This window comes from Cervus canadensis, chromosome 32 (assembly GCF_019320065.1).
Source record: "Cervus canadensis isolate Bull #8, Minnesota chromosome 32, ASM1932006v1, whole genome shotgun sequence".
In the NCBI taxonomy this organism is placed as follows: Eukaryota; Metazoa; Chordata; class Mammalia; order Artiodactyla; family Cervidae; genus Cervus; species Cervus canadensis.
The window spans coordinates 18,773,884-18,800,053 of NC_057417.1; the positions used below are offsets into that span (position 1 = coordinate 18,773,884).

Sequence of the window (26,170 nt, forward strand, 5' to 3'; positions counted from 1 at the left end):
TGACTTTGGGGGTTGCACGTGGGAGGTCAGGAAGATTTCAGGGTAGGTGGAGTCAACAGCTAGAGGCTTTCACTCCCCTTCTTTGGCTTCCGTGAGTGTTCTTTCAACTTGGGGGGGTGGGGTCCTCTGGAACTGGATTTCTTGCTTTTTTGTGGTTGTTGTTCAGAGGTCTCTGAGGTCCTCTGCATATCGTCTCCTCGGGAAGTACTTGTACCATGTAGGACAGGAGGTCACAAGGAGTTGAAGAGGGAACAAGTTTTCCATTTCTTCCTCTTAAGAGCAGGAAACTGCCCCAGGAAGCGCCAGCAAATCCCTCCGTTCTCATCGACTTGAATTACATCACAGCCTCTTTCATAAACCACTCACCTGTAAGGAGCAGGAATACTTGAGGCCATCCAGATGGACACTCCTGGGCTAGGAGTGGGGCCAGCTCCCCCAGTGCGATGGCCACATGGAGTTTGCCTGAGCACCATCAGGGTTCTCTAGGAAGGGGTGTAGGGGGGGATCCAAGTCCGTTTAGAACAGAAGGTCTGTGAGTCCCCAGTTCTCCAGGGACCCTGAGGCAGGCTCTGGAGTCCAGTGGTGCTGGCTTTGAACCCTCACTGTCACTTACCTGCAGGGTAGACTTGACAAGTTGCTTAACTTCTGTGAGCCTCAGTGTCTTCCTGTGGGTTATAGTAGTGGTTATAACAGGGCTGATGTTGGAATTCACTGAGACAATTCACAGGAAGTGAATATTACAGCACATAGCATCATTTATGTATCAGTTAGCTTTTGCTGTATAACAAATCATCCCCAAATTTGGAAATCTTGATGATGTCAAGTCTCCTTGAGGCAAACAGGTTCTGAGCATCGCTGGATGCCAGGCTGGGTGGGAAGGCCTGTCTGCTCTGTGTCATTGGCTCTCTCTGTGTTTTAGATGCCACTGTGGCGGAAGCGGTCTCGAGGCCAGGAACCAGCCAAGTGCCCGTACGTATATGAACTTAGATTATAGCCTACGTGGATTTGGAAGGGGCTGGAATTAGGGTGGGAGGCCCCATCTTGAAATTGGAGTCACACTCCCCTTGATGTCTGCCTTTCCTTCCTGGGTGTTCAGCACTTGTCCTATGACACTGGGTTTTGAGGGGTGGCAGGGGGAGGGGTGGTCTGAGTAGGTCGACTGCCAGCTGAGCCCCCTGAGGTTCATTGGTGGTGGGGGCTGGTCAGTGAACCCCTTTGGGATGCCCAATCTGTCCTGAGCAAGGCTGATGGCGGTAAAAAGCAAGGCATGTGCGTGCGTGCATGGTTGCTAAGTCACTTCAGTTGTGTCTGACTCTTTGCAACCCTGGGGACTGGATTGGAGCCCACCAGGCTCCCCTGTCCAAGGGATTCTCCAGGCAAGAATACTGGAGTGGGTTGCCTTGCTCTCCTCCAGGGGATCTTCCTGACACAGGGATCGAACCCACATCTCTGATGTCTCCTGCTCTGGCAGGTGGGTTCTTTACCACTGTCGCCACCCGGGGAGTTGATTAGAGGTCAGACAAGAAATTCAGGCAAGGCTTAACTGGAGCCCCTGCTGCAGTGGGGAGTGGGGGTGGAGAACAAGTAACAGGTTCCCATGCTCACTACCCAGGAAGGGGCGAATTGGTTCACTATATAGGGTGAGGGCGGGGGTGTGTCCAGGGCTTGGGCTGGAGAGGTGGTGTAGGTGTTTTGCCTGACTCTCTGGTGATGGGGTATGCCAGGGGTATGCACAGTACCCTGCTTTTGTTCCCAACACCGTTTTGCTCCCAGCTCTTCAAAAGTGGCACTTGAGGTTTTGGGTCTTTTTGTATCTGTTGTCCATCGTTTGCCCCAACTGCAGCATGCATGCAGTTATTCTTACTTCCATATAGTTTCTTAATATTTTGTTGCTCAAGGAGAGGTTTGTTCCAGTGCAAGCATTGCAGCACTGCAGCAAAGGGTCCCAGGTCCCAGCCCGTCTCCCCATCAGTTCAGGGTGATTTTGAGCTGGGCTTTGAAGGGTGAATAGGAGTTTTTCAAGAGGAGAAAGTGAACTCCGATTAAACTTTGTTTTTGTAGACACTGGAAGACTTGTCTTGCCAAGCTCCTGCCCTGTTTACTGGAGCATGGCATGGACAGGGATGAAGACTTCTCCAAGGCTGCTAGAAATGAGCCTTCCCAGGGTCCTGGGAAAGTAGCCTGGCGCCCCGTGGAGGTCAGCAAGACGATCCTCCGGCCAGAGAGCATCAGCGTGGTGCGGTGCGTGGAGCTGTTTGAGGCCCAAGTGGAGAAGGAAGAAGAGGATGTGGAGGAAGATAAAGGGAGCTTCTGCCCATCGCCTGAGAACAGCAGGGGCCTCTTCCAGGAGGGCAGGGAGGACATCGTGGCCCGGCTGACAGAGAGCATGTTTCTGCACCTTCTCAGAGATGAGACTGAGGGCTTTAGTCCACAAGGTGTGGGGGAGTCCTGCCTTCCCCCTTTAGAAAATGAGAGTGCTCCGAAGCCCTGGGCCGAGTTCCCAAGGGTGGGGCCCCAGGAGGCATCGTCTGAGGACAAGGAACAGCCTCTGAACCCAGAGTCAAGTCCTCCGGCCACTCCGACCCAGAACCCAGCCGGCCTGGCTCTCCCAGAGATGCCCGCCATCGTCTCCGACAACCCCGCTTACCGCAGCTTCAGCACCTTCCTGAGCCAGTCCTCGGGCCCTGGAGAGCTTGACTCGGACCCACAGCTGGCCGAACACCTGGGGGAAGGGGACCCTGACATCCCCACCGCCCCCCAGCCGGAACCAGAAACCTGGGAGCAGATCCTGCGTCAGAGGGTCCTCCAGCACAGCGTAGCCCCCGGCCCTACCTTGGCCCCTAGCAGCGGCTACCGGGAATTTGTGCAGGCGGTGAAGGAGGGCGGTGCCCAGGACAGCGGGCTGGCCAGCTTCGGGCCCTCTGAAGAGGCTGGCTACAAGGCCTTCTCCAGCTTGCTTGCCAACAGTGACAGCTGCCCCGCAACTTCTGGGGTTGAGCCCAGCGGTGAGGAAGGGGGCTACAAACCCTTCCAGAGCCTCGCTTCTGGCTGCCCCGGGACCTCTACCCCCATTCCCATCCCCCTGTTCACCTTCGGACTGGACGTGGACCCCCCTCACAGTCCTCAGGACTCAGAGTGGCCTGAGTTGGAGCCAGCAGTCAAGGGAGATGATGGACAGAAATCTCTCTTCGCCCCGGTGCTGGCCACGGACCCCCTCAGGGACGACCTGGGCAATGGCATCGTCTACTCAGCCCTCACCTGCCACCTGTGTGGCCACCTGAAGCAGTGCCATGGCCAGGAGGAAGCTGGCAAGGTGCAAATTGTGGCCAGCCCCTGCTGCGGCTGCTGCTGTGGGGACAGGTCCTCACCCCTGCTGAGTCCTCTGAAGGCCCCGGACTCCCTGCCCCAGGGGGACCCACTGGAGGCCAGCTTCTCTACGGCCTCCCTAGCACCCTTGGGTGTCTCAGAGGAGGGGAAGTGCCCTCTGTTCAATGCCCCCAGCCATGCCCAGAGCTCAGGCCAGACTCCTGCAGTGGCGGCTGTGCTCTCCCCAGGGCCCACATGCATGGACGCTTCCTAGGTGCGTGCCTGTTCCTTGCTAAAGTCTGCAGGGGAGTGGGGGCCTTAATCAGGCCTGCGAAATGCCTCCCCCGGAAGGCCTCCAGGCTGGCAGAGTTTCGGAAGACTCTGGGAACTTTGGAATGAAGTTGTCAGACGCTGGGTCTACAGGGACCGGACACCCCTTGCTCCCCTCACTGGCCTGGGCTCGCCACCTACCATGGGAGTGGGGGGCTCCAGGCAGCTGTGCCCACAGAGGCACCTGCAGTCATCTGGAGATTCCCCGGGAACCTTGGCTTGTGCACAAGCTGTTGGCCACTTCATTGGTTCACAGCTGCACCAGCGGACTATCCCTGTCACACTCAAGGCATCTTCTGTTGCTCTGTTACCCAGTTCTTGCCCAGACTCTAGAGTAGCTACCATCATCTCTCTAGATTGGATGCTGAGCCTAGAAACTCATCAAGCCAACAGGGGAATTGACATGGGAGGCCTTGGGAAATTGAGGTCCAGGAAGGGTGGTCATCTGCCCAGAGATGTCTATTCATTCAACAGAAGTTGACGCTGGGGGCAAGGTCTGAGCTGCAGAGGGGAGTTTAATTAAGCAGAGTTAACCAAGGACATGATAAATTGTGATTCCTGAGACGTGACAGCTTGTGGCCAGCTTCCCACGCAAGTCTGGGATTCCTGTTAAGCATTGGATCCCCAGAAGAAGCATGCCTTGCGACCTTGGGGCAGATGTGTGCCCCCATGGATGCCGTTGCTGTCATCACTGATTCAGAAGGGGTGGCTCAGGCGCCCTGATCCAGCGAGCTGGGGCAACCAAGACGCTGACGCCAGGCACATCACCCGCACATCATCAACTCCCACCTCAGGTTGAGGAATGCTTGTTTGTGTGCATCTCAAAATTTATTTCATCACTCAGTGTTGTGTTTGCTGAGGAGGGTGGAATGGGAAGAGACAGAGTTTTGTATAAATAAAGGTTCTTTATCTCCTTCCCCTCTCCCCCGCTCCCCAACCCCGCCATTTATTAAACAAACATCCTGCCAGGCATCCTTGCAAGTGTTTTATCTCTATTAACTCACAGAATCTTCCCATCCAGAGGAACTGAGACCAGCCCAAGAGGTTAAGTAACTTGCTGTCTCTGCTTGGGTTTCCCCGAGACTGGGATTCAAGTGAAGTTCATTGAAATAGGAGGTGATCCCAGGAAGCCCTGCTCAGAGAATGGGGAAGGGATCAGGGAAGGGCAGGAAGCAACAGAGGTGTCATCACAGAGTGCCAGAGCAGGCAACAGCTGCTTCAGCCGCTGGGAGCTTCAGAAAGCCAGGCACAGTGCATGCCTAGAGGTGGGGAGCTGGGCTGTTTATCCACACACTCCCACCTGTGCTTGGTTGAGGGCTGCGTCCAGGGGCATTAACTCCCCAGCACTTCCAGCTGCTGCAGGAAAAAGTCCTCAGGTTGAGAGTAGGGGGCTGCTGGAGCAGCCTCTGTCACAGGGAGGAGATGCAGGCAGGGCTGTACTGGCAGCTGCTACTTTGCCAAGGTCACTCGGCCAGTAGCCGACTGAAGCTGAGTCCATGCAGGGTCTCCATCGCCCAGGCCCTTTGTAGGTGATCTGTGCTTGACATCTGGGTGGTCGGTGTGTGGTGTGGGCCTCAGACGTGCAGGCAGGGGATCTTAATTAAGCTCCTTTGTCTGCAATCATTCTATATTTCTGAGTCGCCGCCCTGACTGCCATGCTTGCAAAATGAGGGGCTGTTTGAAATTCCTTCCGCTCTGGCATTCTCCGTAATACACAATAGAGGTGATGGGGAGCTCATTACCTCTCATGTAGCCTGATATTGGTGAGAACTCTCTCCTTTGTGCTGAACCCGAATCTATCCCTTTAGCTGCCTGAATCACCACCCCCCACACAGTTTACTGATGGAGAAACGGCTCTAGAAGGGGAAAGAGACTTGCCCAAGGTCATGCAGCAAGCTGCAGCAAGCGACAGAACCCAAACTAGTCCTCTGCATCTGTTGTCTTCAAGAGAGCTTTGTAATAAAATGTAACAATTTAAAATAAAAGTATTTAGGACCAAGCAACATGCTAAGTGCCATCCACTGACTACGTCACAGCTCTAGCGAGCAGGTTATTATCCCAATTTTACAGATAAGGCATCTGGCTCAGAGAGGCTGAGGTTTAGCTCAGGGTCACACAGCTGGAAAGTCTGGGAACTAGGATTTGAATCCAGGTCTGACTGCAGGGTTCCCAACCACCACGATGTACCGTCTCATGAACAGCATGGCACTAACTCAAATGTCAGCTCTGATTCACTTAGCCTGTGAGTCATCTTAGAAAATCGAATTTTAAAGCTAAGCATCCAACAGAGAAAACACTCGGGTGAGTGCTGGAGAGTTGGTTGGGTTGTAAATCCAACAGAATTGAGACTGACTCGTTCTCTCTCCAGGATGTTGTGAGACCCAACTTGTGAGCTGAGGCTCATATTATAGAATCCTCTGGGCTTTGGGAAACTGGAATGGAGAACTACACAGAGACACTTCCCATCTATTTTTCCTTACCTTGAGCACATGCTGTGATCTTAGTTCCCTGACCAGGGATCAAACCCACACCCCCAGCAATGGAAGTGTGGAGGCTTAACCGCTGGACCACCAGAGAGGTCCAATCTCTTATTCGGATTTAAATCCACCCTCCCAGGTTCAGAGAAGCTGGTGGGAGGTCACTGTTCTGGCTTCCCCACTCCCTTTCTCCATCTTAACACAGGGAAGGAAGAAGCAGAGAGAGCAGGAAAGCCACACATCCCACCAATATTTACTGAGAACCTGCTATGTGCTAGGCACCGTGCTGGGTGTGGGGAAACAGTCCCTTCCCTCCCGGATCTTACAGTTGAGCGGGAGAGACAGATATTAAAAAGACAAAAGGAGGGACTTCCCTGGTGGTCCAATGTTTAAGACTCTGGGCTCCCAGTGCAGGTTCAATCCCTGCTCGGGGAACTAGACACCACATACCACAGTTAAAGATTCTGCATGCTGCAACAAAGATCAAAGATCCCACATATAGCAACTAAGACCCAGTGCAGCCAAATTTTAAAAATAGCCGGGAAGATCCCCTGGAGAAGGGAACGGCTACCACTCCAGTATTCTTGCCTGGAGAATTCCATGGAAAGTAAAACTGTTAGTCGCTCAGTTGTGTCCGACTCTGCAACCCTATGGACTGTAGCTGGCCAGGTTCCTCTGTCCATGGGATTCCCCAGGCAAGAATATTGGAGTGGGTTGCCATACCCTTCTCCAGGGGATCTTCCCAACAGGGATCAAACCCAGATCTCCTGCTATGCGGGCATATTGTTTACTGTCTGAGCCACCAGGGTAGCCCTGGAGAATTCCATCGACAGAGGCGCAGAAAGACACAACTGAGCGACCAACATTAATATAAATACACAAAAGGAAAAAACCCCACAAACCCTGAAAGGTGCTATGAAGAAAATAGGAGTCTGAGATGGGGGGGAGGGGATTAACAGAGGTCTTTAGGGAGGTGACATTTGAACTGAGCCCTCCTTGACTAGGAGAACCAGGATGGTCTGGAGGAAGAGTATTCTAGGCAGAGAACAGATCAAAGGGCAAAGGCCGCAAGGCACAGGGAGTTTGGCACGTTCACATATAGAAAGATCAGCTACAGCAGTGAGCCGGGAACAGTTGTGAGACATAAGGTCAGCCAGGGCTGGAGGAAGGAATTTATATTTGGCTTAAGTGCACGTTAGCCCCACCCACTGAGGAACACGGTCCAGTAGACACATCTCTCTTCAGTCTCCCCAGTCCCAAAATGAAGTCCATCCATAAGCAGGAGTCCAGGAGAGGAAGTGGAGGCACTGGAGGTGTTCCTCCAATAGGACTCCCTCTCACCTTGTGCAAGTGGAGCATGAAGTTTCCTCCTGACAACAGCCGCTGGGGTGGTTAACATCCTCGTTGCTGACAACTCTCACTCAGGAGTAAAGTGATTCCCACCAGAAATCTGTTGATTAGCACAGGGGTGGGTACCTTCCCTGGTGGCTCAGTGGTAAAGAATCCCCCTGCCAACGCGGGAGACAGGAGTTCGTGTCTGATTCGGGAAGACCCCACGTACAGGGGAGTAGCAAAGTCTGTATGCCACGACTACTGAGCACAGGCTCTGGAGTCCGGAAGTCACAAGTACTGAAGCCTGCATGCCTAGAGCCCGCGCTCTGCAACAAGAAAAGCCACTGCAATGAGAAGCCTGCACCCCACAACTAGAGAGTGGCCCTCGCTCACCACAACGAGAGAAAAACCCGAAAAGCATGGGGACCCAGCACAGCCAGAAATGAATAAATAAATAAAATTATAGCACAGGGGAATGGCTGGCCGCCAGGGTCTTTCTTGGGAATTTCTTTGCAAAAGATTTTTTAAAATTCCCTTAAAATCTGATCTTGACCTTCCAGGCACTGTTCTTCAAATTAGGCAGGGATCAAAAAAAAAAAAAAAAAAAAATTAGGCAGGGATCCCTAGGGTCTTGTTAAGGTCCAGACTCTATAACTGCTCTGTCTCCTTTATCTGCCTGTGTCGTCTTCGTCTTCTTTTTTTTTTAATTTGTAAAATAGGAAGGATAACAAAATCTGCATTGGAAGGTCATCCTAAAGATAATCTACATTATCACCATCTTCATCCTCTCCTGGGTTTACTCCAGCCTGGAGCGGGGGCACAGATGATAAGAGAAAAAAGGTACAAGCTGCTATAAGGTGAGTGCAGAGAAGCAGAGAGCAAGACGGGCAGTCAGGCAAGAAAAGGAAATTTATTAGAGGGAAAAGAGGATAATGGGCTCTTAGGCAGAACCAGTGTTCTCCCTTTCTGATGGAGTCCTTCTTATACCCCACCAATGAAAAATTCTCTGAAGGAGTTGTCAGGCGCATATAATCTCCTCGGTTCTGTCTCATCTCAACAAAAATTTGAAGCGACGGACATTAAAGCCTGTGGTGTGTCACAGCTCTTGGACAGACCATGTTACAGCTCTGTTACAGCTCAGTTTTATTTAGAAAATTGCAAGAAAATACATCCTCCAGGCATGAGGGAATGCTGACCCAAAGACTCGAAGAGAAGAGAGAGCCCCGGCCCTTTGGCTCCTCTTTTTATGTTTTTTCCACCCCCCCTGGGCCTGTCCTATGTAAACTGGGCTAACCAGGAGTGCTGTTTATTCTACCTGAGGTCCTCACTCCAGTTCTTGGACCTTCCTTTGACCTTCCTTTCTTCTATTTTCGCGGGCTCTTCCCTTCCTTGTCTTTTAGCCACCGCCATTCAGGACTCCTATTTTCTATTTTAACTACCAAACAGAGATGGTCACGTAGCCAGAGGTCTGGAATCTGGTGGTCTCGCAACTTTGAGAAGACAGGCGCCAGTGAGATAACAGGATGCCATTTGGGGCGACTTGGTCAGTCTCACAGATCACTGTGCTTTATTCTTTGTTTGCGAGGTCAACATAATGAGCCATTTTATCGGTGAGACCCCATGCTGACCCTTAAGAAATCTAGCATTCTCAGCCCCAGCCACTGCTCTGGGCTTCCTCTCATGGACTGAAAAAGAAATGCTGCCATTTCAGTCAACACAAAATGGTACCTGCCACTCTGTGCAGTGCTTAGTCGCTCAGTCATGTCCAGCTCTTTGCAACCCCATAGACTGTAGCCCACCAGGCTCCTCTGTCCGTGGGGATTCTCCAGGCAACAGAACAGGAGTGGACTGCCATGCCCTCCTCCAGGGGAATCTTCCCAACCCAGGGATCGAACCCAGGTCTCTCGAATTGCAGGCAGATTCTTTACCGTCAGAGCCACCAGGGAAGCCCAGCTGCCAGTCTAGTAAATAACAAATGCTGCCCACCATCAAGCCATCAGTGACAGCAGCTGACGGTTTCTGGTGAGCAGTGTCGGATTCGTGATCTCCCAAGATTTAACTGTGGGACCAGGGACCAGGCTTGATCACTCAAGAGCTTTTATACAGCAGAGTTTTATTAAGATATAAAAAGGGACAGAGAAAGCTTCTGACACAGACATCAGAAGGGGAACAGAGAGTGACCCCCCACCCCAGCTAGTTTTAGCAAGCTGTTTTATGTCTGTCTCATCAGTTCAGTCACTCAGTCATGTCCAACTCTTTGCGACCCATGGACCACAGTACACCAGGCCTCCATGTCCATCACCAGCTCCCGGAGTCTATGTCTGTTAGAAAGTTATGAGTCAGGTAAGAGATGTACCTCAAGGATAACAGAGTTTCACCAGGCCCCTCTCCCACAATATGCAATTTTGAGATAGGATGGCACGAGGTATGACATCCCCCAGCCATAAACAATTTATATGAACACTGGTTTGTTGAGCTACTATCGGCCAAAAGCTGATCTTAGGTGGAACCATTTTGAAGAAAGGCAAATTCCAAAGCAAATACATAATTTCATTAACATAGCTTAAGGAAAACAGTTCCATAAGAAAAACACATTGGTCAGCTCAAGGTTTGAGAAAAGTTAAGTTCAGGAGGACCAGGTGTTGTAGCAACACAGAATTTTAATAGACACTTGCAGCCTATTTCCTCCGTTTGGAGACCCCTGGCCTTCCTGCCTGTTACCCTCTCACAGTTACCCCCTTCCTCCATCCCAGGGAGCCCCGAGGGAAATCAGGATGGAGAAAAACAGGATATTTGCCCTAGATAGTTAAGACGTATATCAAAGGAGTAATTTCAGTAAGCCCAGACTCTTGCTTCTTCCCATACAGAGAAAAACACTAAAATCATTAGTTTGAGATTCTGTTTTTGTAATTAGAAGTAATCTTTTGATGTTCCTCTGCATCTTTTTTTTCCCCCTTAGCAAAATCTCCTGTATATTCTGGCTGCTCCCTGACCTCTTTGGAACAGAACCTTAGAGCTATCTGAGAGGTTGTGTCTCTGGCTATATAGCTCTCAGTAATGTCCCCAAATGAAACATAATTCTCCACTTTCAGGTTTTCAGGATGAAGAAAAACAGGATATTGGCCCGAAATAGTTAAGATGTACATCAAAGGAGTAATTTCAGTAAGCCCAGACTCTTGCTTCTTCCCATACATAAACACTAAAATCATTAGTTTGAGATGTCTGTTTTTGTAATTAGAAGTAATCTTTTGATGTTCGACTACACTTTTTTTTTCCCCTCAGCAAAAACGCCTGTATATGCTGGCTCCTCCCTTACCTCTTTGGAACAGAGCCTCAGAGCTATCTGAGAGGCTACATAGAGCTATCTGTGGTTACATAGTTCTCGGTAATGTCCCCAAATGAAAAATAATTCTCAACTTTTAGGTTGTGCCTTTTTTTTTCCCAGCAGACACTCCAAACTTCCGTGGGAAGCCCCCAATAACCCCCGCTGCCATTGGCTGATCCTGACACAGAAGACCATCCCTGCCCTCCACCCTCACGCTCTAGCTTCTGCCTACTCCTTCGGAGGCAGGGGACAGATGGACTCCAGGCCACACACTTACAACTAGCCTCCTGTTCATATTTCTTGAAGCCAGGAATAGATGGGCTCTGGGTTAGACATTTACAGCCAGCCTCCTGTTTATAGTTCAGATAGAAATAACAACAGGAACAGGGTAAATAGCTGGACTTTGCCTTCTGGGAACACTTGAAGATCACAGTAATGGGGAATTAAGCCCTGCTTGGGTAAAAGATCAAGAAGTCACAAATTCCTCATCCTTGGGGTCAGGGAGAACTCAACTGCACATGCACAAAATGGTACCTGCCATTCTGCGTTACAGTTAGTCACTCAGTCCTGTCCAACTCTTTGCGACCCCATGGACTGTAGCCCACCCGGCTCCTCTGTCCATGGGGATTCTCCAGGCAAGGATACTGGAGTGGTTTGCTCCAGTCCCACTCCGAAAGTCCCCGAAGCATGACTTTCTTTAAGCTCGTATGTCGGCATGTTACTCTGCTTTTCTAATAAACGCCTTACTTTGCTCTCTACTTTCTGTCTCCTTGTCAAAATTTTTTTCAAGGCAGATAAGAGCTAGACCCTGGTGGTCTAGTGGTTAGGATTCAGCACTCTCACCACCGAAACCCGCATTCGATCTCGGTCTCGCTTCCAGCTGTTGCTCACTGCTGTCTCTCCAAATTTGCTTTGTGGTCAGGACTTCCTCACACCAGGCCTGGTGATTCACTCCTTCGCTGAAATATCAATTGAGTAATTACTCCTGAAGAGCAATTGTTGAAGCAAAAATAAATTTCTCAAATTATGATCGCGGATCAAAGTTTTTACTTTATGTTTTTTTAGAGACAGAATCAGAAAAGAGAGGATATTGGTTCAAGGAACAATCTTAGAGTGTTACCAAACTCAAGTTCACGCGCCCAATAAACAGTGAAACCAAACAAGCCAAAACTTTGGCGTTTGGAGCAGAGAAATGTATATTGCTGGGCCATGCGAGGAGAGCGGGGTGGCTCATGCTCAGAAAACCCTGAACTCTCCAAACTCCGAAGGGGTTCAGCAAAGCATTTTTAAAGGGCAGGTGAGGGAGTGGGGAGTAACAGGGTGTGTGATCCGCTCATGCACTATTCTCTGATTGATTGATTGGTGAGGTATCAAGTTTTAGGCGCTCGTAAGTCTGGGGCTCATCTGTATCAAGCAGTTAATTTCTTCCACTTGGTGGTGGTTTTAGCATCCATAAATCAGCTGAGGAAGTGTTATCTTGGGACTTCAGAGAGGAACAACAGCAGATGATATGGGGGAGGGTTCTGTCCCCAGATGGCCCCATAGAGTCCTACTCTGTGTGACATCAGGAAGGGGTTTATAGCAACACAAATGAGTGTCTACAGAAATTTTTGCTATGATGGGAAACTTTCACTTTGTTCAATACCATGGTACTAGTCACCTGTGGCTGTTACACGCTTGACATATGGTTAGTGCAGCTGAGGAACTGATTTTTTTAATTTTTATTGAATTAATATTTAAATAGTCACAGGTGGCTGGTGATTACAGTAAGGACAGTTCAGGGCTAGATTATTAGAGCTCAAGGTACAACTTTATCAATTGCCTCAGTGTGGAGGAGACAGGATTTTGGTCTGGAGAGATGAAAGGAGAGAAATGGGTCAGACTGCCTCAAATGTTTGCCCCAGAGCTATGGAGGGGTGGGGTCCAATGGATCTGGTGGGACCAGCGTGAGACGGCCGGCCACGTAAGAAGTAGGCAGCCAGTGTGGGCAGAGGGAGATGCTAGCAGTGTGAGTTTCCCACCATTCCCCTCAAGTCCTGACCAGAGGTGTGGAGAGCAGGAGAGAGGTCCCACAGCAGCAGCACCAAAGAGGGCTGGGCGTGCCCCTTAGGAAGTTCTCAAAACCTGGAGAGACCTCCAGAGACACTGAATTCAGGGTCTCTCCAGCTCAACTCCGCATACCCCCAGCCTTGATTTTGCAAAGATTTATCCAGGGGGGTGGGGATGGCAAGGTGGGGGCTGTTTCCACTTTAGTTTAAAAAACAAAAAAAACAAAAAGCAAACAAAAAAAACCCCTACTTACCACTTTTTTTTCTGATTACTAAATTGGCACGTGCTGGCCTTCTCTGATTCAGAGAAAACCTAAAGGTATAAATAGGAAAGTGAAAACCACCGGAAATCCCATCCCCCGCGCAGGCACCTGGCACCACGTGGGCGGTCCCCAAATGTATGTTTGTTTTTAAAGGTTTATCTCTGTTAACATCCTGTTGAATAACCTTTCTGACATTACTTTCCCACGAAAGTTATTAATTAAACAGGCACACATCCACACAAACAGCTAGAAGTTTCTGAGTCCCCACTGCAGGAGAGGCGTGATCTCACTGGATCCTCACAGCAGCCAGAGACCTGTGGGTGAGACATTTCCATGATGTACCCCGACTGCTAACCACTCTTGTCTGCCGTTTGTCTAGATTCTTCTACCCCTTTTACAGGTGAGAACACTGAGACCCAGAGAAGCAAGGGGCTCTGCACTCATCCTGCCTCAGTTTTGAACCTACCTTTGCCAATTCGGAGCTGTGTGACTGGGCCTCAGTTTCCTCCCATCAAAGATGGATAAAAGAAGTTCCCTGGCAGCCCGCAGTGGTGGGGTGAGGAGTGGATGGCTTGATGGGTGAAGGCCAGGCGACGCCCAGCTGCTCTTGTGATTAACCTGCCTAAGCTCCCTGACAGCGGTAGAACAGCGCCAGATCCTCCTTAAAATCCCACCCTTTCCCAGCTTTATTAAGAGCTGAGGACACGAGGCCAGGGGAGAACAGATGGGCTGGAGACCAGCTCCTTGGTTCTTGCTGCCCCCTAGTGGCCTATTCTTGCCCTGCGCCTGCGTCAGTGCCCCCGGAGGTGCCACACCCAGAAAACTAGACCTGGGGTGTCTCCACCCTCCCCACCTCACCTCTCTTTCATCCCTGCCTTTCTCCTCCATCTCCTCTAGCACCTGGTAAAGAGCTTGACTTCGGCTAGGAACTCAGGGTGCTCCAAGGATCAGCGGTGTGGCTCAGAGCCAGTCGTGGTGTCTATGCTTCCTTCCTCCTCTGTAAAATGGGAATAATAATAGTACTGACTTCATGGATGTTAGAGTTAAATGTATTCATACACGGAGGGCTTAACGAGCTGCCTGCACATAGTGCTTTCAGAATGTTCCCTAGCGTTATTGTTATACTGAATGGGTCTGTGGGTGTCATGGAGTGAAAGTGACAGTCACTCAGTCGTGTCTGACTCTTTGTGACCCCATGGACTATACAGTCCATGGAATTCTCCAGGCCAGAATACTGGGGGGGGGGGGGGGTAGTCATTCCCTTCTCCAGGGAATTTTCCCAACTCAGAGATTGAATCCATGTCTTCTGTACTGCAAGCAGATTCTTTACCAGCTGAGCCACAAGAGAAGCCCAAGTGAGGGCATAAAATGTAATTAAAGGAAATAATAACATTCTAAATTTAATGGGCCGACTGGACCAATAGAAATCCGAGACAAAAATTGTCCTGAAGGAATGACCCCACCGACTGTATTTGTATGTGTCCACACCACTTCTACAAGCCATCTGCACGCAGAATCAGAGTTTGTATATTTGCACAGGTTTATATCATGCATTTCTCATCATATATTCACATATATTATACGACAGGTCTTTCCAGAGAAGGAGAGCAAAACAAGAGACACCAAAATGCAGAGAGAGACAGAAACACAAAACGAACTTCTACTTTGAAAATTGACTCCAACCACAAAATGACTTCTGACTCAAGCTGTAGACTGATTCCTGACCCAGCTGTGGACCTATTCGTGATCCTGGCTGCACATCTACCTCAGCCACATGCTCACCCCTAGCCCTGGCCACAGAATAATTTTTGACCCCAGCCCAGAGACCAGTCTCTGACTCTGGCCACCCAGACCCCTCACTCCTATACACTGACACCCCCACCCTATCTGGGAATTGGCATTTTCTGATTTCAGCTGGTAAATTCAGCTTGAGTTGGTCAACATATCTGGTCTGTCTCTCCTTCCTTTCTTCCATGGAAGTGAGGAGAAAGCTCATAGTTCTCCTTTCTAATCAAATAGGACAGAGTTAAGAAAGGCCCCTTTGCCACCTTCTGTTCTGCTTTGGGTGTGATGTCTGGTGGTTTGGCAGCCATCTTGTGATCATGAGGGGACAACCATGGAGAAGAAAGATAGTGTTCTGAACGTGGCAGAGTGAGAGAAAAAAGGAGCCTGGATCCTTGATGATATCACCAAGTGATCAAATTGACCTCTGGATTCTGAAGTAAACCATAAACATGCTTGTGTTTGAACCATGAAGATTTTCTTTTGTAATCACAAAGCAGCTTTAAAGACTGTAGTCGGTAGAGTAACAGACCCCTGAAAATGTTCACATCCTAATCTCTGGGGACTGTGGACATGTTACACTGCAAGGGAGAATCAAAGTTGCAGATGGAATGACGATTGCTAATTAACTGACCTTGAGATGGGAGGTTATCCTGATTAATTGGATGGGCTGATAGAATCACAAGGGTCTATAAGTCAAAGAGGGTTGCAGGAGAGTTAGAGTCAGAGAGAGATTTGAAGATGCTACCCTGCCGGCTTTGAAGGTGGAAGAAGGAGCCGGGAGCTAAGGAAGGCAGGAAACCACTAGAGGTTAGAAAAGTCTAGGAGCGGACTCTCCTTTTGTGTCTCCAGAAGGCATACAGCCCTACTGACATCTTGATTTTCAGCTCACTGAGACCAATTTCAGACCTCTGACCTCCAGCACTAAAAGATAACACATTTTTGTATTTCAGGCCACTCGATTTGTAGCATTGATTGCTGCAGCAGTAGGAAACGAATCCACAGACACTTAAGCATCTGGACACATCCCAGCCTTCTTTTCCTCAAGCCCTTCCTCCATCCTCCTTCCTCCCTCCCTCATTTTTGCCACCCAATCCCCGCTTCCAGAAGGTTCTGCTGTATCTCTGCCCACTCCTTGCCTCCATCAGCATCCATCATCTTTTGCTAAAGTGGACATGGGGCAGGGCTGAAGCTCAGAGACAGGCCACCGGGGTCCTTGCTGCTCTGAGGTCCCCTTGCTGAAATTCCTAATCATTTTATCTTTGGACCTGAGCTGTGTAAAGAAAGCCCCAAGGGACAGTACTGCATGTGCCAAGGCTTGGAGACTCCGCTCACACCTCCCGCCATCTGTCTGCTGCCCGGAGAGAAGGTCTTAGCCACCTACACCCCTCGGCCCTCTGGAAACCACTCGGCCTCGCCCTTCCCACCCACGTCCAGGATCCACTGGAGAAAGCTGGGCGCAGGCATAAGGGAAGGTGGAGGCCAGTTGCTCACCTCGTGGGATCTTGGTGAAGAGTGTGACGGTGACCATCCCCTTCACCCCCGACTGGGTGTGTCGATCAGGTGGCCTGAGGTCTCAGCTTGGCCGAAACAAGCCTCTTGCTCCTTCCCCATCCAGGTACCCAGAGTCACCATCTTGAATTCTTAGTACTTTTTGAACAAGAAGGTCTGCATTTTCCTTTTGCCCCAAGCCCCTCAAATTTTGTAGCCTTTCCTGACATGGAGTCATTCTTTCTCTCTAAGGCTCCCCCCACTCCCTCTGGTCCCCCAGACCCCATCACTCCCCTACTTTTTCACTTTCATCCCTGAGCAGACTTCTTCTATCAACACATTCTGGTTCCTTCCATCTGCAGACGACTAAAGTTTCCCTCCACCGACCTCTGACTTCTCCCTCCCTCTCTCTTTCTCTTTCCTTCCCTCTCAGCCACAGTTCTCGAAAACTGTCTTCTGTCTCCTGTCTTCACTTCCTCCTAGCACACCCCCTCCTCCACCCTCCTCTCTGTGCGGGAGCCACCTGCACTTCTGCCAGGAGCTTGCTTTCATGGACACGGGATGCCAGGCCCAGGCCTGTTTCAATCCCTAGCTTCCTGTGGTACCAGCTTCCCTCCTGTTCTTGGAGCTGCACCCTTCTGGGTATTGTTGCTACAGGCTGTTTGCTTCTGGTCAGGCTCCCTTCCCAGCTCTTCTCTGCCCTCCCTGAAATGTTGGGGGTTCTTTACACACACACACACACACACACACACACACACACACCCATGGGGAATCTTATCTGTGTCCATACAGATTATAGCCAATCACAGCCTTCCCTAAATCCAGACAAGTTTCATGAGATAGGGACTGTGTTTTCCAGCACCCAGCACAGTACCTGGCACACAGACTGTGTTCAATAAACATTTGTTCAATGAATGAATGAAAGGTGTCTTCTAAATATGCCTCCTGAGCTCCAGACCCATATAGCCAATTGCTGGTGGGTGTATCTCAATTTCCGCATCTCCCTCCTAGATATGTCTCCTTTGGTGCACAGCACCATCTAATGTGACATCTGTTGTGATATACTGCGCGTGCGTGCTCAGCCGCTTCAGTCGTGTCCGATTCTCTGCGACCCCATGGACTGTAGCCCGCCAGGCTCCTCTGTCCATGGGATTCTCCAGGCAAGAGTACTGGAGTGAGCTGCCATTTCCTCCTCCAGATGACATACTGTATGTAATAGTAAGTCCTTGATTTCTCATCAAGTCTCTCATGTCCTCCATTAGAAAGTAGACTTCATAGGGACAGAGATTTGGGGTTGGTTGGTTCACAGCTCTACCCCAGGGTCTTAGAACAGAGCGTGGTACATAGTAGGTTCTCAAGAAACACTTTCTGAGCAAGTGAATGATCTCTCCATGGATGCGTCCATATCTCAGACTCAGTGTATCCCCAGCTGTATTCTTCGTCATCCTCCCCACACCTCCTCCTTCCGGGTCCCAGTCTCAACTGCCAAATCTAAAGAGTGATCATCACTCCAGGCACTACTTCCTCCGCCCTCCCTGCCAAGATTTAGGTGCTGGCAGCCTATGCCGAGCACCTCACCTCTCCAACATCTCTATTTGGCCAAGTCAGCCTCCGCATTTTTATCACCCGGAATTATGCAAAGAGCATCTTCTCAAGCACTCTCCCCACATGACCTGGGCTATTTTTCTGTGTCCTTTTCCTGTTCACAAGTGCCTCCTGGCTTCCATTAGCCAGAATTGTGGGACACATACCCCAGGGGTAACCCAAGTAGAGGACACAAACCCCTGGGGTCCCTAAGATGATTTTAAGTGGCACATGGGTGTGGAATAAAAGGACAGCAAACTGAGAAAGTGATTCCTTTTTCAGTTCTCTTTCTCTTGGTCCAACCAGCCCTCTATAGGCTATAGTCTCCTGCCAGAATTTCGGAGCTCATTTTCGGTATCATCAACCTTGTTTTTATTGTTCATTTCTATTATGCTAAGGAAGGCAGGCTCTCCATTTGTGATCATGGCAGTGTTTCTTGCAAAAATAAAGTTCTTGGGACTTTCCTGGTGGCCCAGTGGCTAAAACTCCATGACCCTAAGGCAGGAGGCCTGAGTTTGATCCCTGATCACAGAACTAGACCCCACATGCTGAAACTAAGATGAATAAATAAATATTAAAAAAAAAAATAAAGTTCTTTAAATAAAAAAAGTAAATCAGTATGAAGAAAAAGTTTAAGTAAAAAGCGGTGGAGAGGGATTTCCCTGGCAATCCAGTGGTTAAGACTTCCCCTCCCAGGCTGGGGGTGCGGGTTTGATCCCTGGTCAGGATCCCACATGCCTCGTGGCCAAAAGACCAAAACATAAAACAGCAGCACTACTGTAACAAATTCAGTAAAAACTTTAAAAGTGGTCCACATTAAAAAAAAAAAAAGTGATGGAGAAACATGTAAGTCTGGGAGAAATAAGCTGTGGCAGTGTGGATGAGGAGCAAAAGTTTGGAAGAGGCAGGTCTACACTGACATTGACATTGAAGTCGCTCAGTCGTGTCCGGCTCTTTGCGACCCCATGGACTGTAGCCCGCCAGGCTCCTCTGTCCATGGGATTCTCCAGGCAAGAATACTGGAGTGGGTTGCCATGCCCTTCTCCAGGGGATCTTCCCACCCTGGGGATCAAACCCAGGTCTCCTGCATTGCAGGCAGATTCTTTACTTTCTGAGCCACCAGGGAAGCCCCCCTTCAGCCCATAATACTCCCCAGATACATGACCTGGTCTGATATTGTGACTTATAAGAAGAAATACGCGCTTGGTCTTCCTCCCTGTTCCTGGAACAGAGCTCCTAAAACCCTCAGAATTTCCTAAGTGAAAAGAGCATTCAGTGTCTTTTGTTATGTTAATGAGGTGACCTTTGGGAAGCCCCTAAGTCACCTGCTGGTGGACGCTGGTTGCCAGGGGAACCAACCCAGAGATTAGAGGGGAACTGCCAACCCCTCCCTTCATCTCCTGGGGAGGGAGGGGGGCTGGAGACCGCATTCAACCAGCAAAGGCCAATAATATAACCAGTCAAGCCGCTACAGAAACGCAAGGGAACAGGATTCGAGGGTTTCCGGTTTGGTGAGTATCTGGGGGTGCTGGGAGCTGAGCCAGCTCTGGAGATGACCTGGAAGCTCTGTGCCCTGGCCCCATAGCTTGCCCTATGCATCTCTTCTCTCTGGCTGTTTCTGAGTTAAATCTTTTCCAAGTGAATGGCAATCTAGTAAATAAAATGTTATCTCTCAGCCACGTGAGCTGCACTAGCAAATTAATCAAACCTGACTAGGGAGTCGTCAGAAGAAGACAGGGGAAGTCTGGACTTGCAGTTGGTGTCTGACGTGGGGGGAGGGGCAGTTTTGTAGGACCGAGCCCTCAACCTGTGGGATCTGATGCTATCCCTGGGTAGACAGTGACAGAATGGAGTTAATTGGTGGTGTGGAAACACACACATCAGAATTGGAGTCAGAATCGTACCATGGAACTCCTAGACATCATGACGTGGCCACTGTATCCAGACCACACTGTGTATTTGCAAACCCCCAAGCCTTTGCTCAGGCCCTCCCATCTACCGAGTGTGCCCTCCCACATGTCTCCATCAGGCACCTCCATCCTCATGCAAAGGGATTCTGCTTTTGTCTGCCCAGCATCTACGTCTGTTAATAGGACCTGTTCTTCCTTGGGGATATTCTCTCCCTACTCTTAGTTCATGCCCTTTCCAAGGGAGGATCTCACACTGCGTTTTCTAACAGGGTACATGACTCAGACTTGGCCAATCAGAGCGCTCCTTCCTCACTCTGTATAGTGATTGGCTCATGGATAGGTATGTGATTCAAACTGACCAATGAGAGCCTTTCTTGATATGCTTACTGAGACCGTTAAAAAAAGATCTATTCTTTCCTCTGTGCTTGTTAAACTGGTAGGTTACAAGCCTGGACTTCTGAGAACTTATTTTTTGGGGAGGAGGATGGAGGGAACTATTGAGTTTCACTCAGCCTGCTTAAGAATGAAGCCAATACCAAAGAAACCAGATCCCAGAGGTGGAGCCCTCCAATCTGAAGAAATTACTTGAGCACCTTGATTCATCCATGCCTGAAACTATTCGTTGACCTTAAAAAATAAATAAATAAATAAATAAACCTCTTTTTATGAGCCAGTAAATCCATTTTTAAAAGCTAGTTCTGTCACTTGCAAATGCAAGATTCCTCATTGAAACAGCTTTTTTTTTTTTAAGATACAAGCCACATAACATAAAATACTCCATTTTAAACACTTCAAAATATACAAGTTACTGAGTTTTAATATATTCACAATGTCGAATCCATCGCTACTATCTAATTCCATTATCGCCCACTAACCACTAGTAGCCATTCCCAACTTCCCCGCCTTCCATTCCCTAGTCACTGGTGATGAAACATCCTCTTTTAAGATATAGTTATACTGGGCATTTCCCCAGATCCTTTGACTAAACACCTGGCAGAATGGTCCTCTCTTTCATGCACATTTCTTTCTTATCACTTATGATCATCAGTTTTATTTTTTGTCTTTAATAATGGAATATTTTGAACATACAGAAAATGACTACTCCTGTTTCTCTTACTAGACTCCCTTGAGGGCAGGAATTATAATCCATTTCTTCTGTGTTTCTTAGCCCCCAGCCCAGGGCCAGGTTCAGATGAAGTGCTCAGTGAAATAAACAAATAAGAATAAAAACAAAAAGTGAACAAGGGCTCAGTCCAAACATCCCAGCACTGGTCTGGGCCAAGACATTAAGATGCCAGCAAAGGTTTGTTGACGGACTGCTGGACATCCTTGGTAAACAATTCCACAATGGACGCCACTTTCGTCTGGCTTGTGTGTGAAGGGGGGTGGGGCAGCATGCTTTAGCTGAACTGATCACTTCCCACACTCTGACATTTAATTAAACCCCAAAGTAAATTTACAGTTGGTTGCCATGTCTGGGTACTCCCTAAAATTTCCCCAAGCCACACCCACTTCAGTTGCTTAGTGGTAGCATAGTGGGGAAGCAGAGCAAACCAACTGTTACAGGCATGTTGACTGAACATCTTTCATCTCAGCTGTCCCATCTGTACAATGGGGTTAAAAGTAGTAAGTACCTCGTAAGGTCATCAGAGGATGACATGAATGAAGACTTGGGTAGCACTTGAAAGAGGACTGGCTCATGTAAGAAGTCTACTAAACAAGATGTTTTTTCTGGGTTAATCAAGAAGTGCATGAGATTGCTAAGTCACTGCACATGCTGTTTCCCCTGCTTGGAAATACTCTTTTCTACCCCTTACTCACTGCTTCCCTCCATTGCCTTTCTGCTTAGATGCCCCCTCCTCCAGGAGGTCCTCTGGCTCCCCAGGCTTTTGTTGGGTGCCTCTCCTCTGGGTGCCTCACACCTGTGCTTCTCCATCAGCATGGGTAGGGGTGATCTGAGACGCCTTGGGGTGCCCAGTGTCCCGCACAGGTGGGTGCTGAGTTCAATGAAAGGACATGACAGAATATGCATCAGAGGATGAACAAGTGATTTTGTTCTCATCTCTGAGTCCTTCTAACTGGGACTCCTGCCCTGCCCTGGGTATCAAGGCCCTGACTGCATCCTCCGTGTGTCCCTGGGAAGAGAAGGCAGTGGACCAATGGGCATCTGAGGCCAGTTCCCACCAGCTCCCAAGAGTAACTGTGTCATCTTCACTCAGCCCAGAGAACCACGACATCACATTGGTATAGCTGGAAAGTGGCCAGGTGGGAGTATTTACACCACAGAAAGCGTCAAACACCACATACCAAGTTTTTGTTTTCTGCTTTTTGATGGCTGACCAGCACTCCACCAGTTGTGATTTGGAGGGGGAAACCACAGAGCCTTTGTGTTGGTCTCACCGGGACATGCTTCCCCACCACCAGATTTTGAGCTCACATCTCCCCTGCCTGGACCCCTCACCCCCTCATCCCCATGGCTAACCACTGCTCCCTCATGGCGCCTGACCTTTGAAGGACAAGCCCTGGGCTTCTTCCTGCTGCGCCCAGGCCAGCATGCAGGCTGCTGCTGTCAGTAAAAGCTTGTTGATTGACTAACGGATGATTCTTGGTAATATTTTTTGCAAGTTTGACCTTTTCCCCATGTGAATGTGGGGAAACCACGGCAGCCTGAACTTTCAGTAAATAGGAGCCGCTTTGAGGAAGGGAGTCTTTGCAGAAACTCACCACAGCTGCCTGGAAGTCGAGTCATTGCACCCCTTCCTCCCTGCGTGTGCAGCCTCTTGGAAGCCCCAGGTGTCTTGGGGCCACGGCTCCCTCAGGTGCAAGAAGAGGGAAGAGGAGGAGGTTGGGGGCTCTGGGGCAGAGGCTTCTGGTGGGAAAGGAGGCCCTGGGGGAGCTGGGGGGGCTGGCACACATGTGCACAGACGCACGTGGGAGTGTGCACATGTCTGCAAATGTACATGAATCTGTCACTTGGAAAATGGTCTAGTTTCAGTTGGATTGACAGAGACTTGCAGATCCTCAGACCACAAAAGGTGCTGAAAATAATGCTGCTCTCTGCCCCCAGCACAGCCACCTCTTGCCAAGACTCAGGTTGTGCCCTGTGGCCCCAGCAGAGAGGAAAGGGTCTACACCTGTGTGCACACGCGGGGCATGGTACTCACAGTCTCTGAAGCACAGAAGCTCAACTCTGCAGAGAGTGTGCATGCTCAGTCGCTTTCAGTCATGTCTGACTCTCTGGGACTCCATGGACTGTAGCCCCCCGAGGCTCCTCTGTCCATGAAGTTCTCCAGGCAAGAATACCGAGTGGGTTGCCATTTCCTCCTCCAGGGGGGTCTCTCAGACCAGAGATCAAACCTGCATCACCTGCATTGGCAGGTGGATTCTTTACCATCCGAGCCACCTAGGAAGCCCCTCTGCAGAGAAAAGACTCAATAACCAGGACACCTCTGATTTAATGACAGCGTGTGCATGTCTACGCATGCGCATCCCCTCTCCGTTTTACGTGCATTGGGAAGGTGGGAAGGTGTTTTCATCAGTGTGATACCCCCAGCACAGTGCCTAGGACATAGTAGATGCTCAATAAATATTTGCTTATGTGCAAGTGTGCACGTGTACACATGTATGTGCCTGTGCTCACGTGAAAATGTGCGTGTGCTGGCACGCCAGTGAACGTGAGTGGATGGGGATGTCGCATGCTTTCTGTTCAGCCATGTGAATAGGGATGTGCACGACTGTGGGTGACTGTGCTTGAGGAGGGAGTGTGAGCAAGCAGGCTGAACCATGTGACCACACATGATGCATCTCTGGATACCTGGGAATCGACCTCTGTGAGCTCAGTTTGCTCTGTCCATGGGTGCATGAGCTGGGGTGTGATTCCATGTGCGCTTGCGTGTGAGATCTGTTCAGATGTACACACAGGGGCATGCATGGACATTTGTGAGAAAGGTTACGGGATGGTGGTTAGCCAATTGTCCAGGCTCAAATTCCTGTTGCATTTTGTAACTTGCCCATCTGAGCAACCATGGGTGAGTTACTTAAACTCTTTGTGCCTCAGTTTATTCATCTGTGAGATGGGGTGATCATAGCAGCTGCCTCCTGGACCCATTTGGGAGACTAAATAAGATACTAGCACTTGGCAGACAGCGAGTCCCAGTCATGCCACCTGATGCTGTTTTTTCGTTGGTTTGTTTTAAATATTTATTTATGTGACTGCTGTGCTGGGTCTTAGTTGTGGCATGCATGATCTTTGATCTTCTTTTCTGCATCGGGGATCTTTAGTTGCAGTGTGCAAACTCTTAGTTGCAGCATATGGGATCTGGTTCCCTGACCAGGGATGGAACCCAGCCCGCCTGCATTGGGAGCTCAGAGTCTTAACCACTGGACCACCAGGGAAGTCCTGCCGCTGTTTTGTGTGTTGTGCACAGTTGTATGAGCACACCTGTGTCCCCAACCTGCTCCCACCTCAGCCCCAGAGAGATAAGGACCCTCTCAATCGGACAGCAAGATTTGCAAGTGGGTTTCAGGGAAGTAACCAGGCTCAGGTCTAGGATGGTTGGAGTGAGGTGGAGGTGGTGGAGACTCTCTGGACCCTGAACATCAGCCATCCTTCCTCCCAATTCACAGAGGAGAACTTGGCCTTTCCTTGGTCACCCGACTCCATCCTTGCAGCCTGGAGAGGCTGTCTTTGCCAGGCCACCTCACTGGGCTCAGGGGAGGCAGATATGAAATGATGGGAGGGGAGCTCACTCCAAGGAGAGGTAGTCCCAGGATGTGTGCACAGTGATCCCATTAGGAGTGGCTCTGGGTGTGCCCTTTAGAGGGTCATTGGTCTGGAATCTTCCACGAATGCCATAAAACGGAAAGAGCCAGGTGCCTTTGAGGGGTCTAAAAAGAGCTACCATGCTCCAGTGGGGAGCTGTGTACCTTGGAAGGCATCAGAGGAGACTGGCACCCATCAGAGTGATTAAGGAGGATAGGAACTTCCCATCCCTCCTGCCCAGGCTCTGGGAGGGGCTGGAGGACAGGAAATGACCTCTGAGGCTAACCCAGAGTGTTCATTCACCCACTGACTCACTCGAATCACATTTTCTTGAGTCCAGGAAGGTTCTAGCCATTCCTACCCATGTGGAACTTGTGGTCAAGTAGACAAGCCCCAGTAACACAGTGTGGTCCACTGCACAGTGAGGGAGGCATAGGCCCAGAGGAGGGACAACTCACCTGGTCCTGGGACATCAAGGAAAGCTTCCTGTAGGAGGTGACATCTCCATCAAAATCTGAAGGATGAGAACCAGTTACCCAGGAGATGGTGGGGTGAGAGGGTACCTGGTGGAGGGCACAGCACGGGTGAGGTCCTGGGGGAACAGCCTGACCTGGCTGGGCACACAGTAAGAGGTGAGTGAGGTGGGAGGTGACGTCGGAGGGGAAAAGCAGAGTCCTAGGAGTCATATGTGGGGTCTGAGGCTGAAAGGGACTTGTTATCTGTAAGTCAGCCTGACTCGGGGCTGCCAGGAATGCTTGTTTCCTGAGATGAGTCCAAAGTGGAGGTGTGGACTCCCCTGGTGGTCCAGTGGTTAAGAATCTGCTTGCTAGTGCAGGGGATGCGAGTTTAATCCCTAGTCCAGGAAGATCCCACGTGCCTCAGAGCAACAAAGCCCGTGTACCACAACAACTGAATGCGCACTCCAGAGACTGCAAGCCACAGCTACCGAAGCCCTTGCGCCCGAGAGCCTGTGCTCTGCAACAAGAGGAGTCGCTGCAATAAGAAGCCAGAGCACTGCAACTAGAGAGTAGCCTCCATTTACTGCAACTAGAAAACCCGCATGCCACAACGAACACCCAGCACCACCAAAAAGAATAGAGGAAGTGTCACTCGACCCTAAGCTTTGGGGTTCACACCAAGACATCAGTAGTAAGACTCTGGGTCCAGCTCCCCTCCCAGCACAACACCAAATCAGGTGTCCCTTCTGGGGGACACTTGGCAATGTCTGGTGACACTTCTGGTTTTCACTGCTGGCATCAAGAAGCCTAGGAGGCTGCTCAGCGTCCTACCAGGCAGAGGACAGTCCCACAGCAAAAAATTATCCAGCCCAAATGTCTAAACACCGAGGTGGAGAGCCCCAGATGCCCCATCCTTCCAGGGCTCCTAAGAGACTGCCAGAGTGTTCTGGGAGTCCCTCCCTAGATTCAAAGTGAGCCTGTGCCAAGGTGGAAGCGGTTATCGGGTAGCTGTGGCTACAGAGGCTGGCTCTTCTGTGGAACTGAACTTGGCATCCTTGTGGCTTTTCCTCTCCTTTTCAGTTGGCTCAGGCATCTCAGCCCC

The 26,170-nt window shown here is 50.0% G+C and overlaps 1 protein-coding gene and 1 long non-coding RNA gene across 8 annotated transcripts in view; one reads left to right on the forward strand and one right to left on the reverse strand.

Annotated features, from left to right (window-relative positions):
• The window catches only part of IL4R (interleukin 4 receptor), a 50,641-nt gene extending 46,033 nt beyond the window's left edge, over positions 1 to 4,608 (forward strand). For all 5 annotated transcript variants that reach the window (XM_043454954.1, XM_043454953.1, XM_043454956.1 and 2 more), the window contains exons 9-10: positions 920 to 969; positions 2,062 to 4,608. In XM_043454954.1, the coding sequence (XP_043310889.1) occupies positions 920 to 969; positions 2,062 to 3,580 (1,569 nt within the window). In that variant the 3' untranslated portion in view covers positions 3,581 to 4,608. The remainder of the gene's footprint in view (positions 1 to 919; positions 970 to 2,061) is intronic.
• Positions 4,609 to 9,735: 5,127 nt separating this feature from the next.
• LOC122433290 lies at positions 9,736 to 16,592 on the reverse strand. Of its 3 annotated transcripts, XR_006267065.1 has the most exons (4): positions 13,266 to 13,391; positions 13,073 to 13,131; positions 11,614 to 11,729; positions 9,736 to 9,766 (listed from the first exon to the last, which is right to left on the reverse strand). It is a non-coding gene; the product is annotated as an uncharacterized LOC122433290 (long non-coding RNA). The 3 variants fall into 3 exon arrangements; XR_006267064.1 differs by lacking the exons at positions 9,736 to 9,766; positions 13,266 to 13,391 and adding an exon at positions 16,358 to 16,592 and having other exon boundaries at positions 10,577 to 11,729; XR_006267063.1 differs by lacking the exon at positions 9,736 to 9,766 and having other exon boundaries at positions 10,577 to 11,729.
• Between the last annotated feature and the right edge of the window lie 9,578 nt (positions 16,593 to 26,170).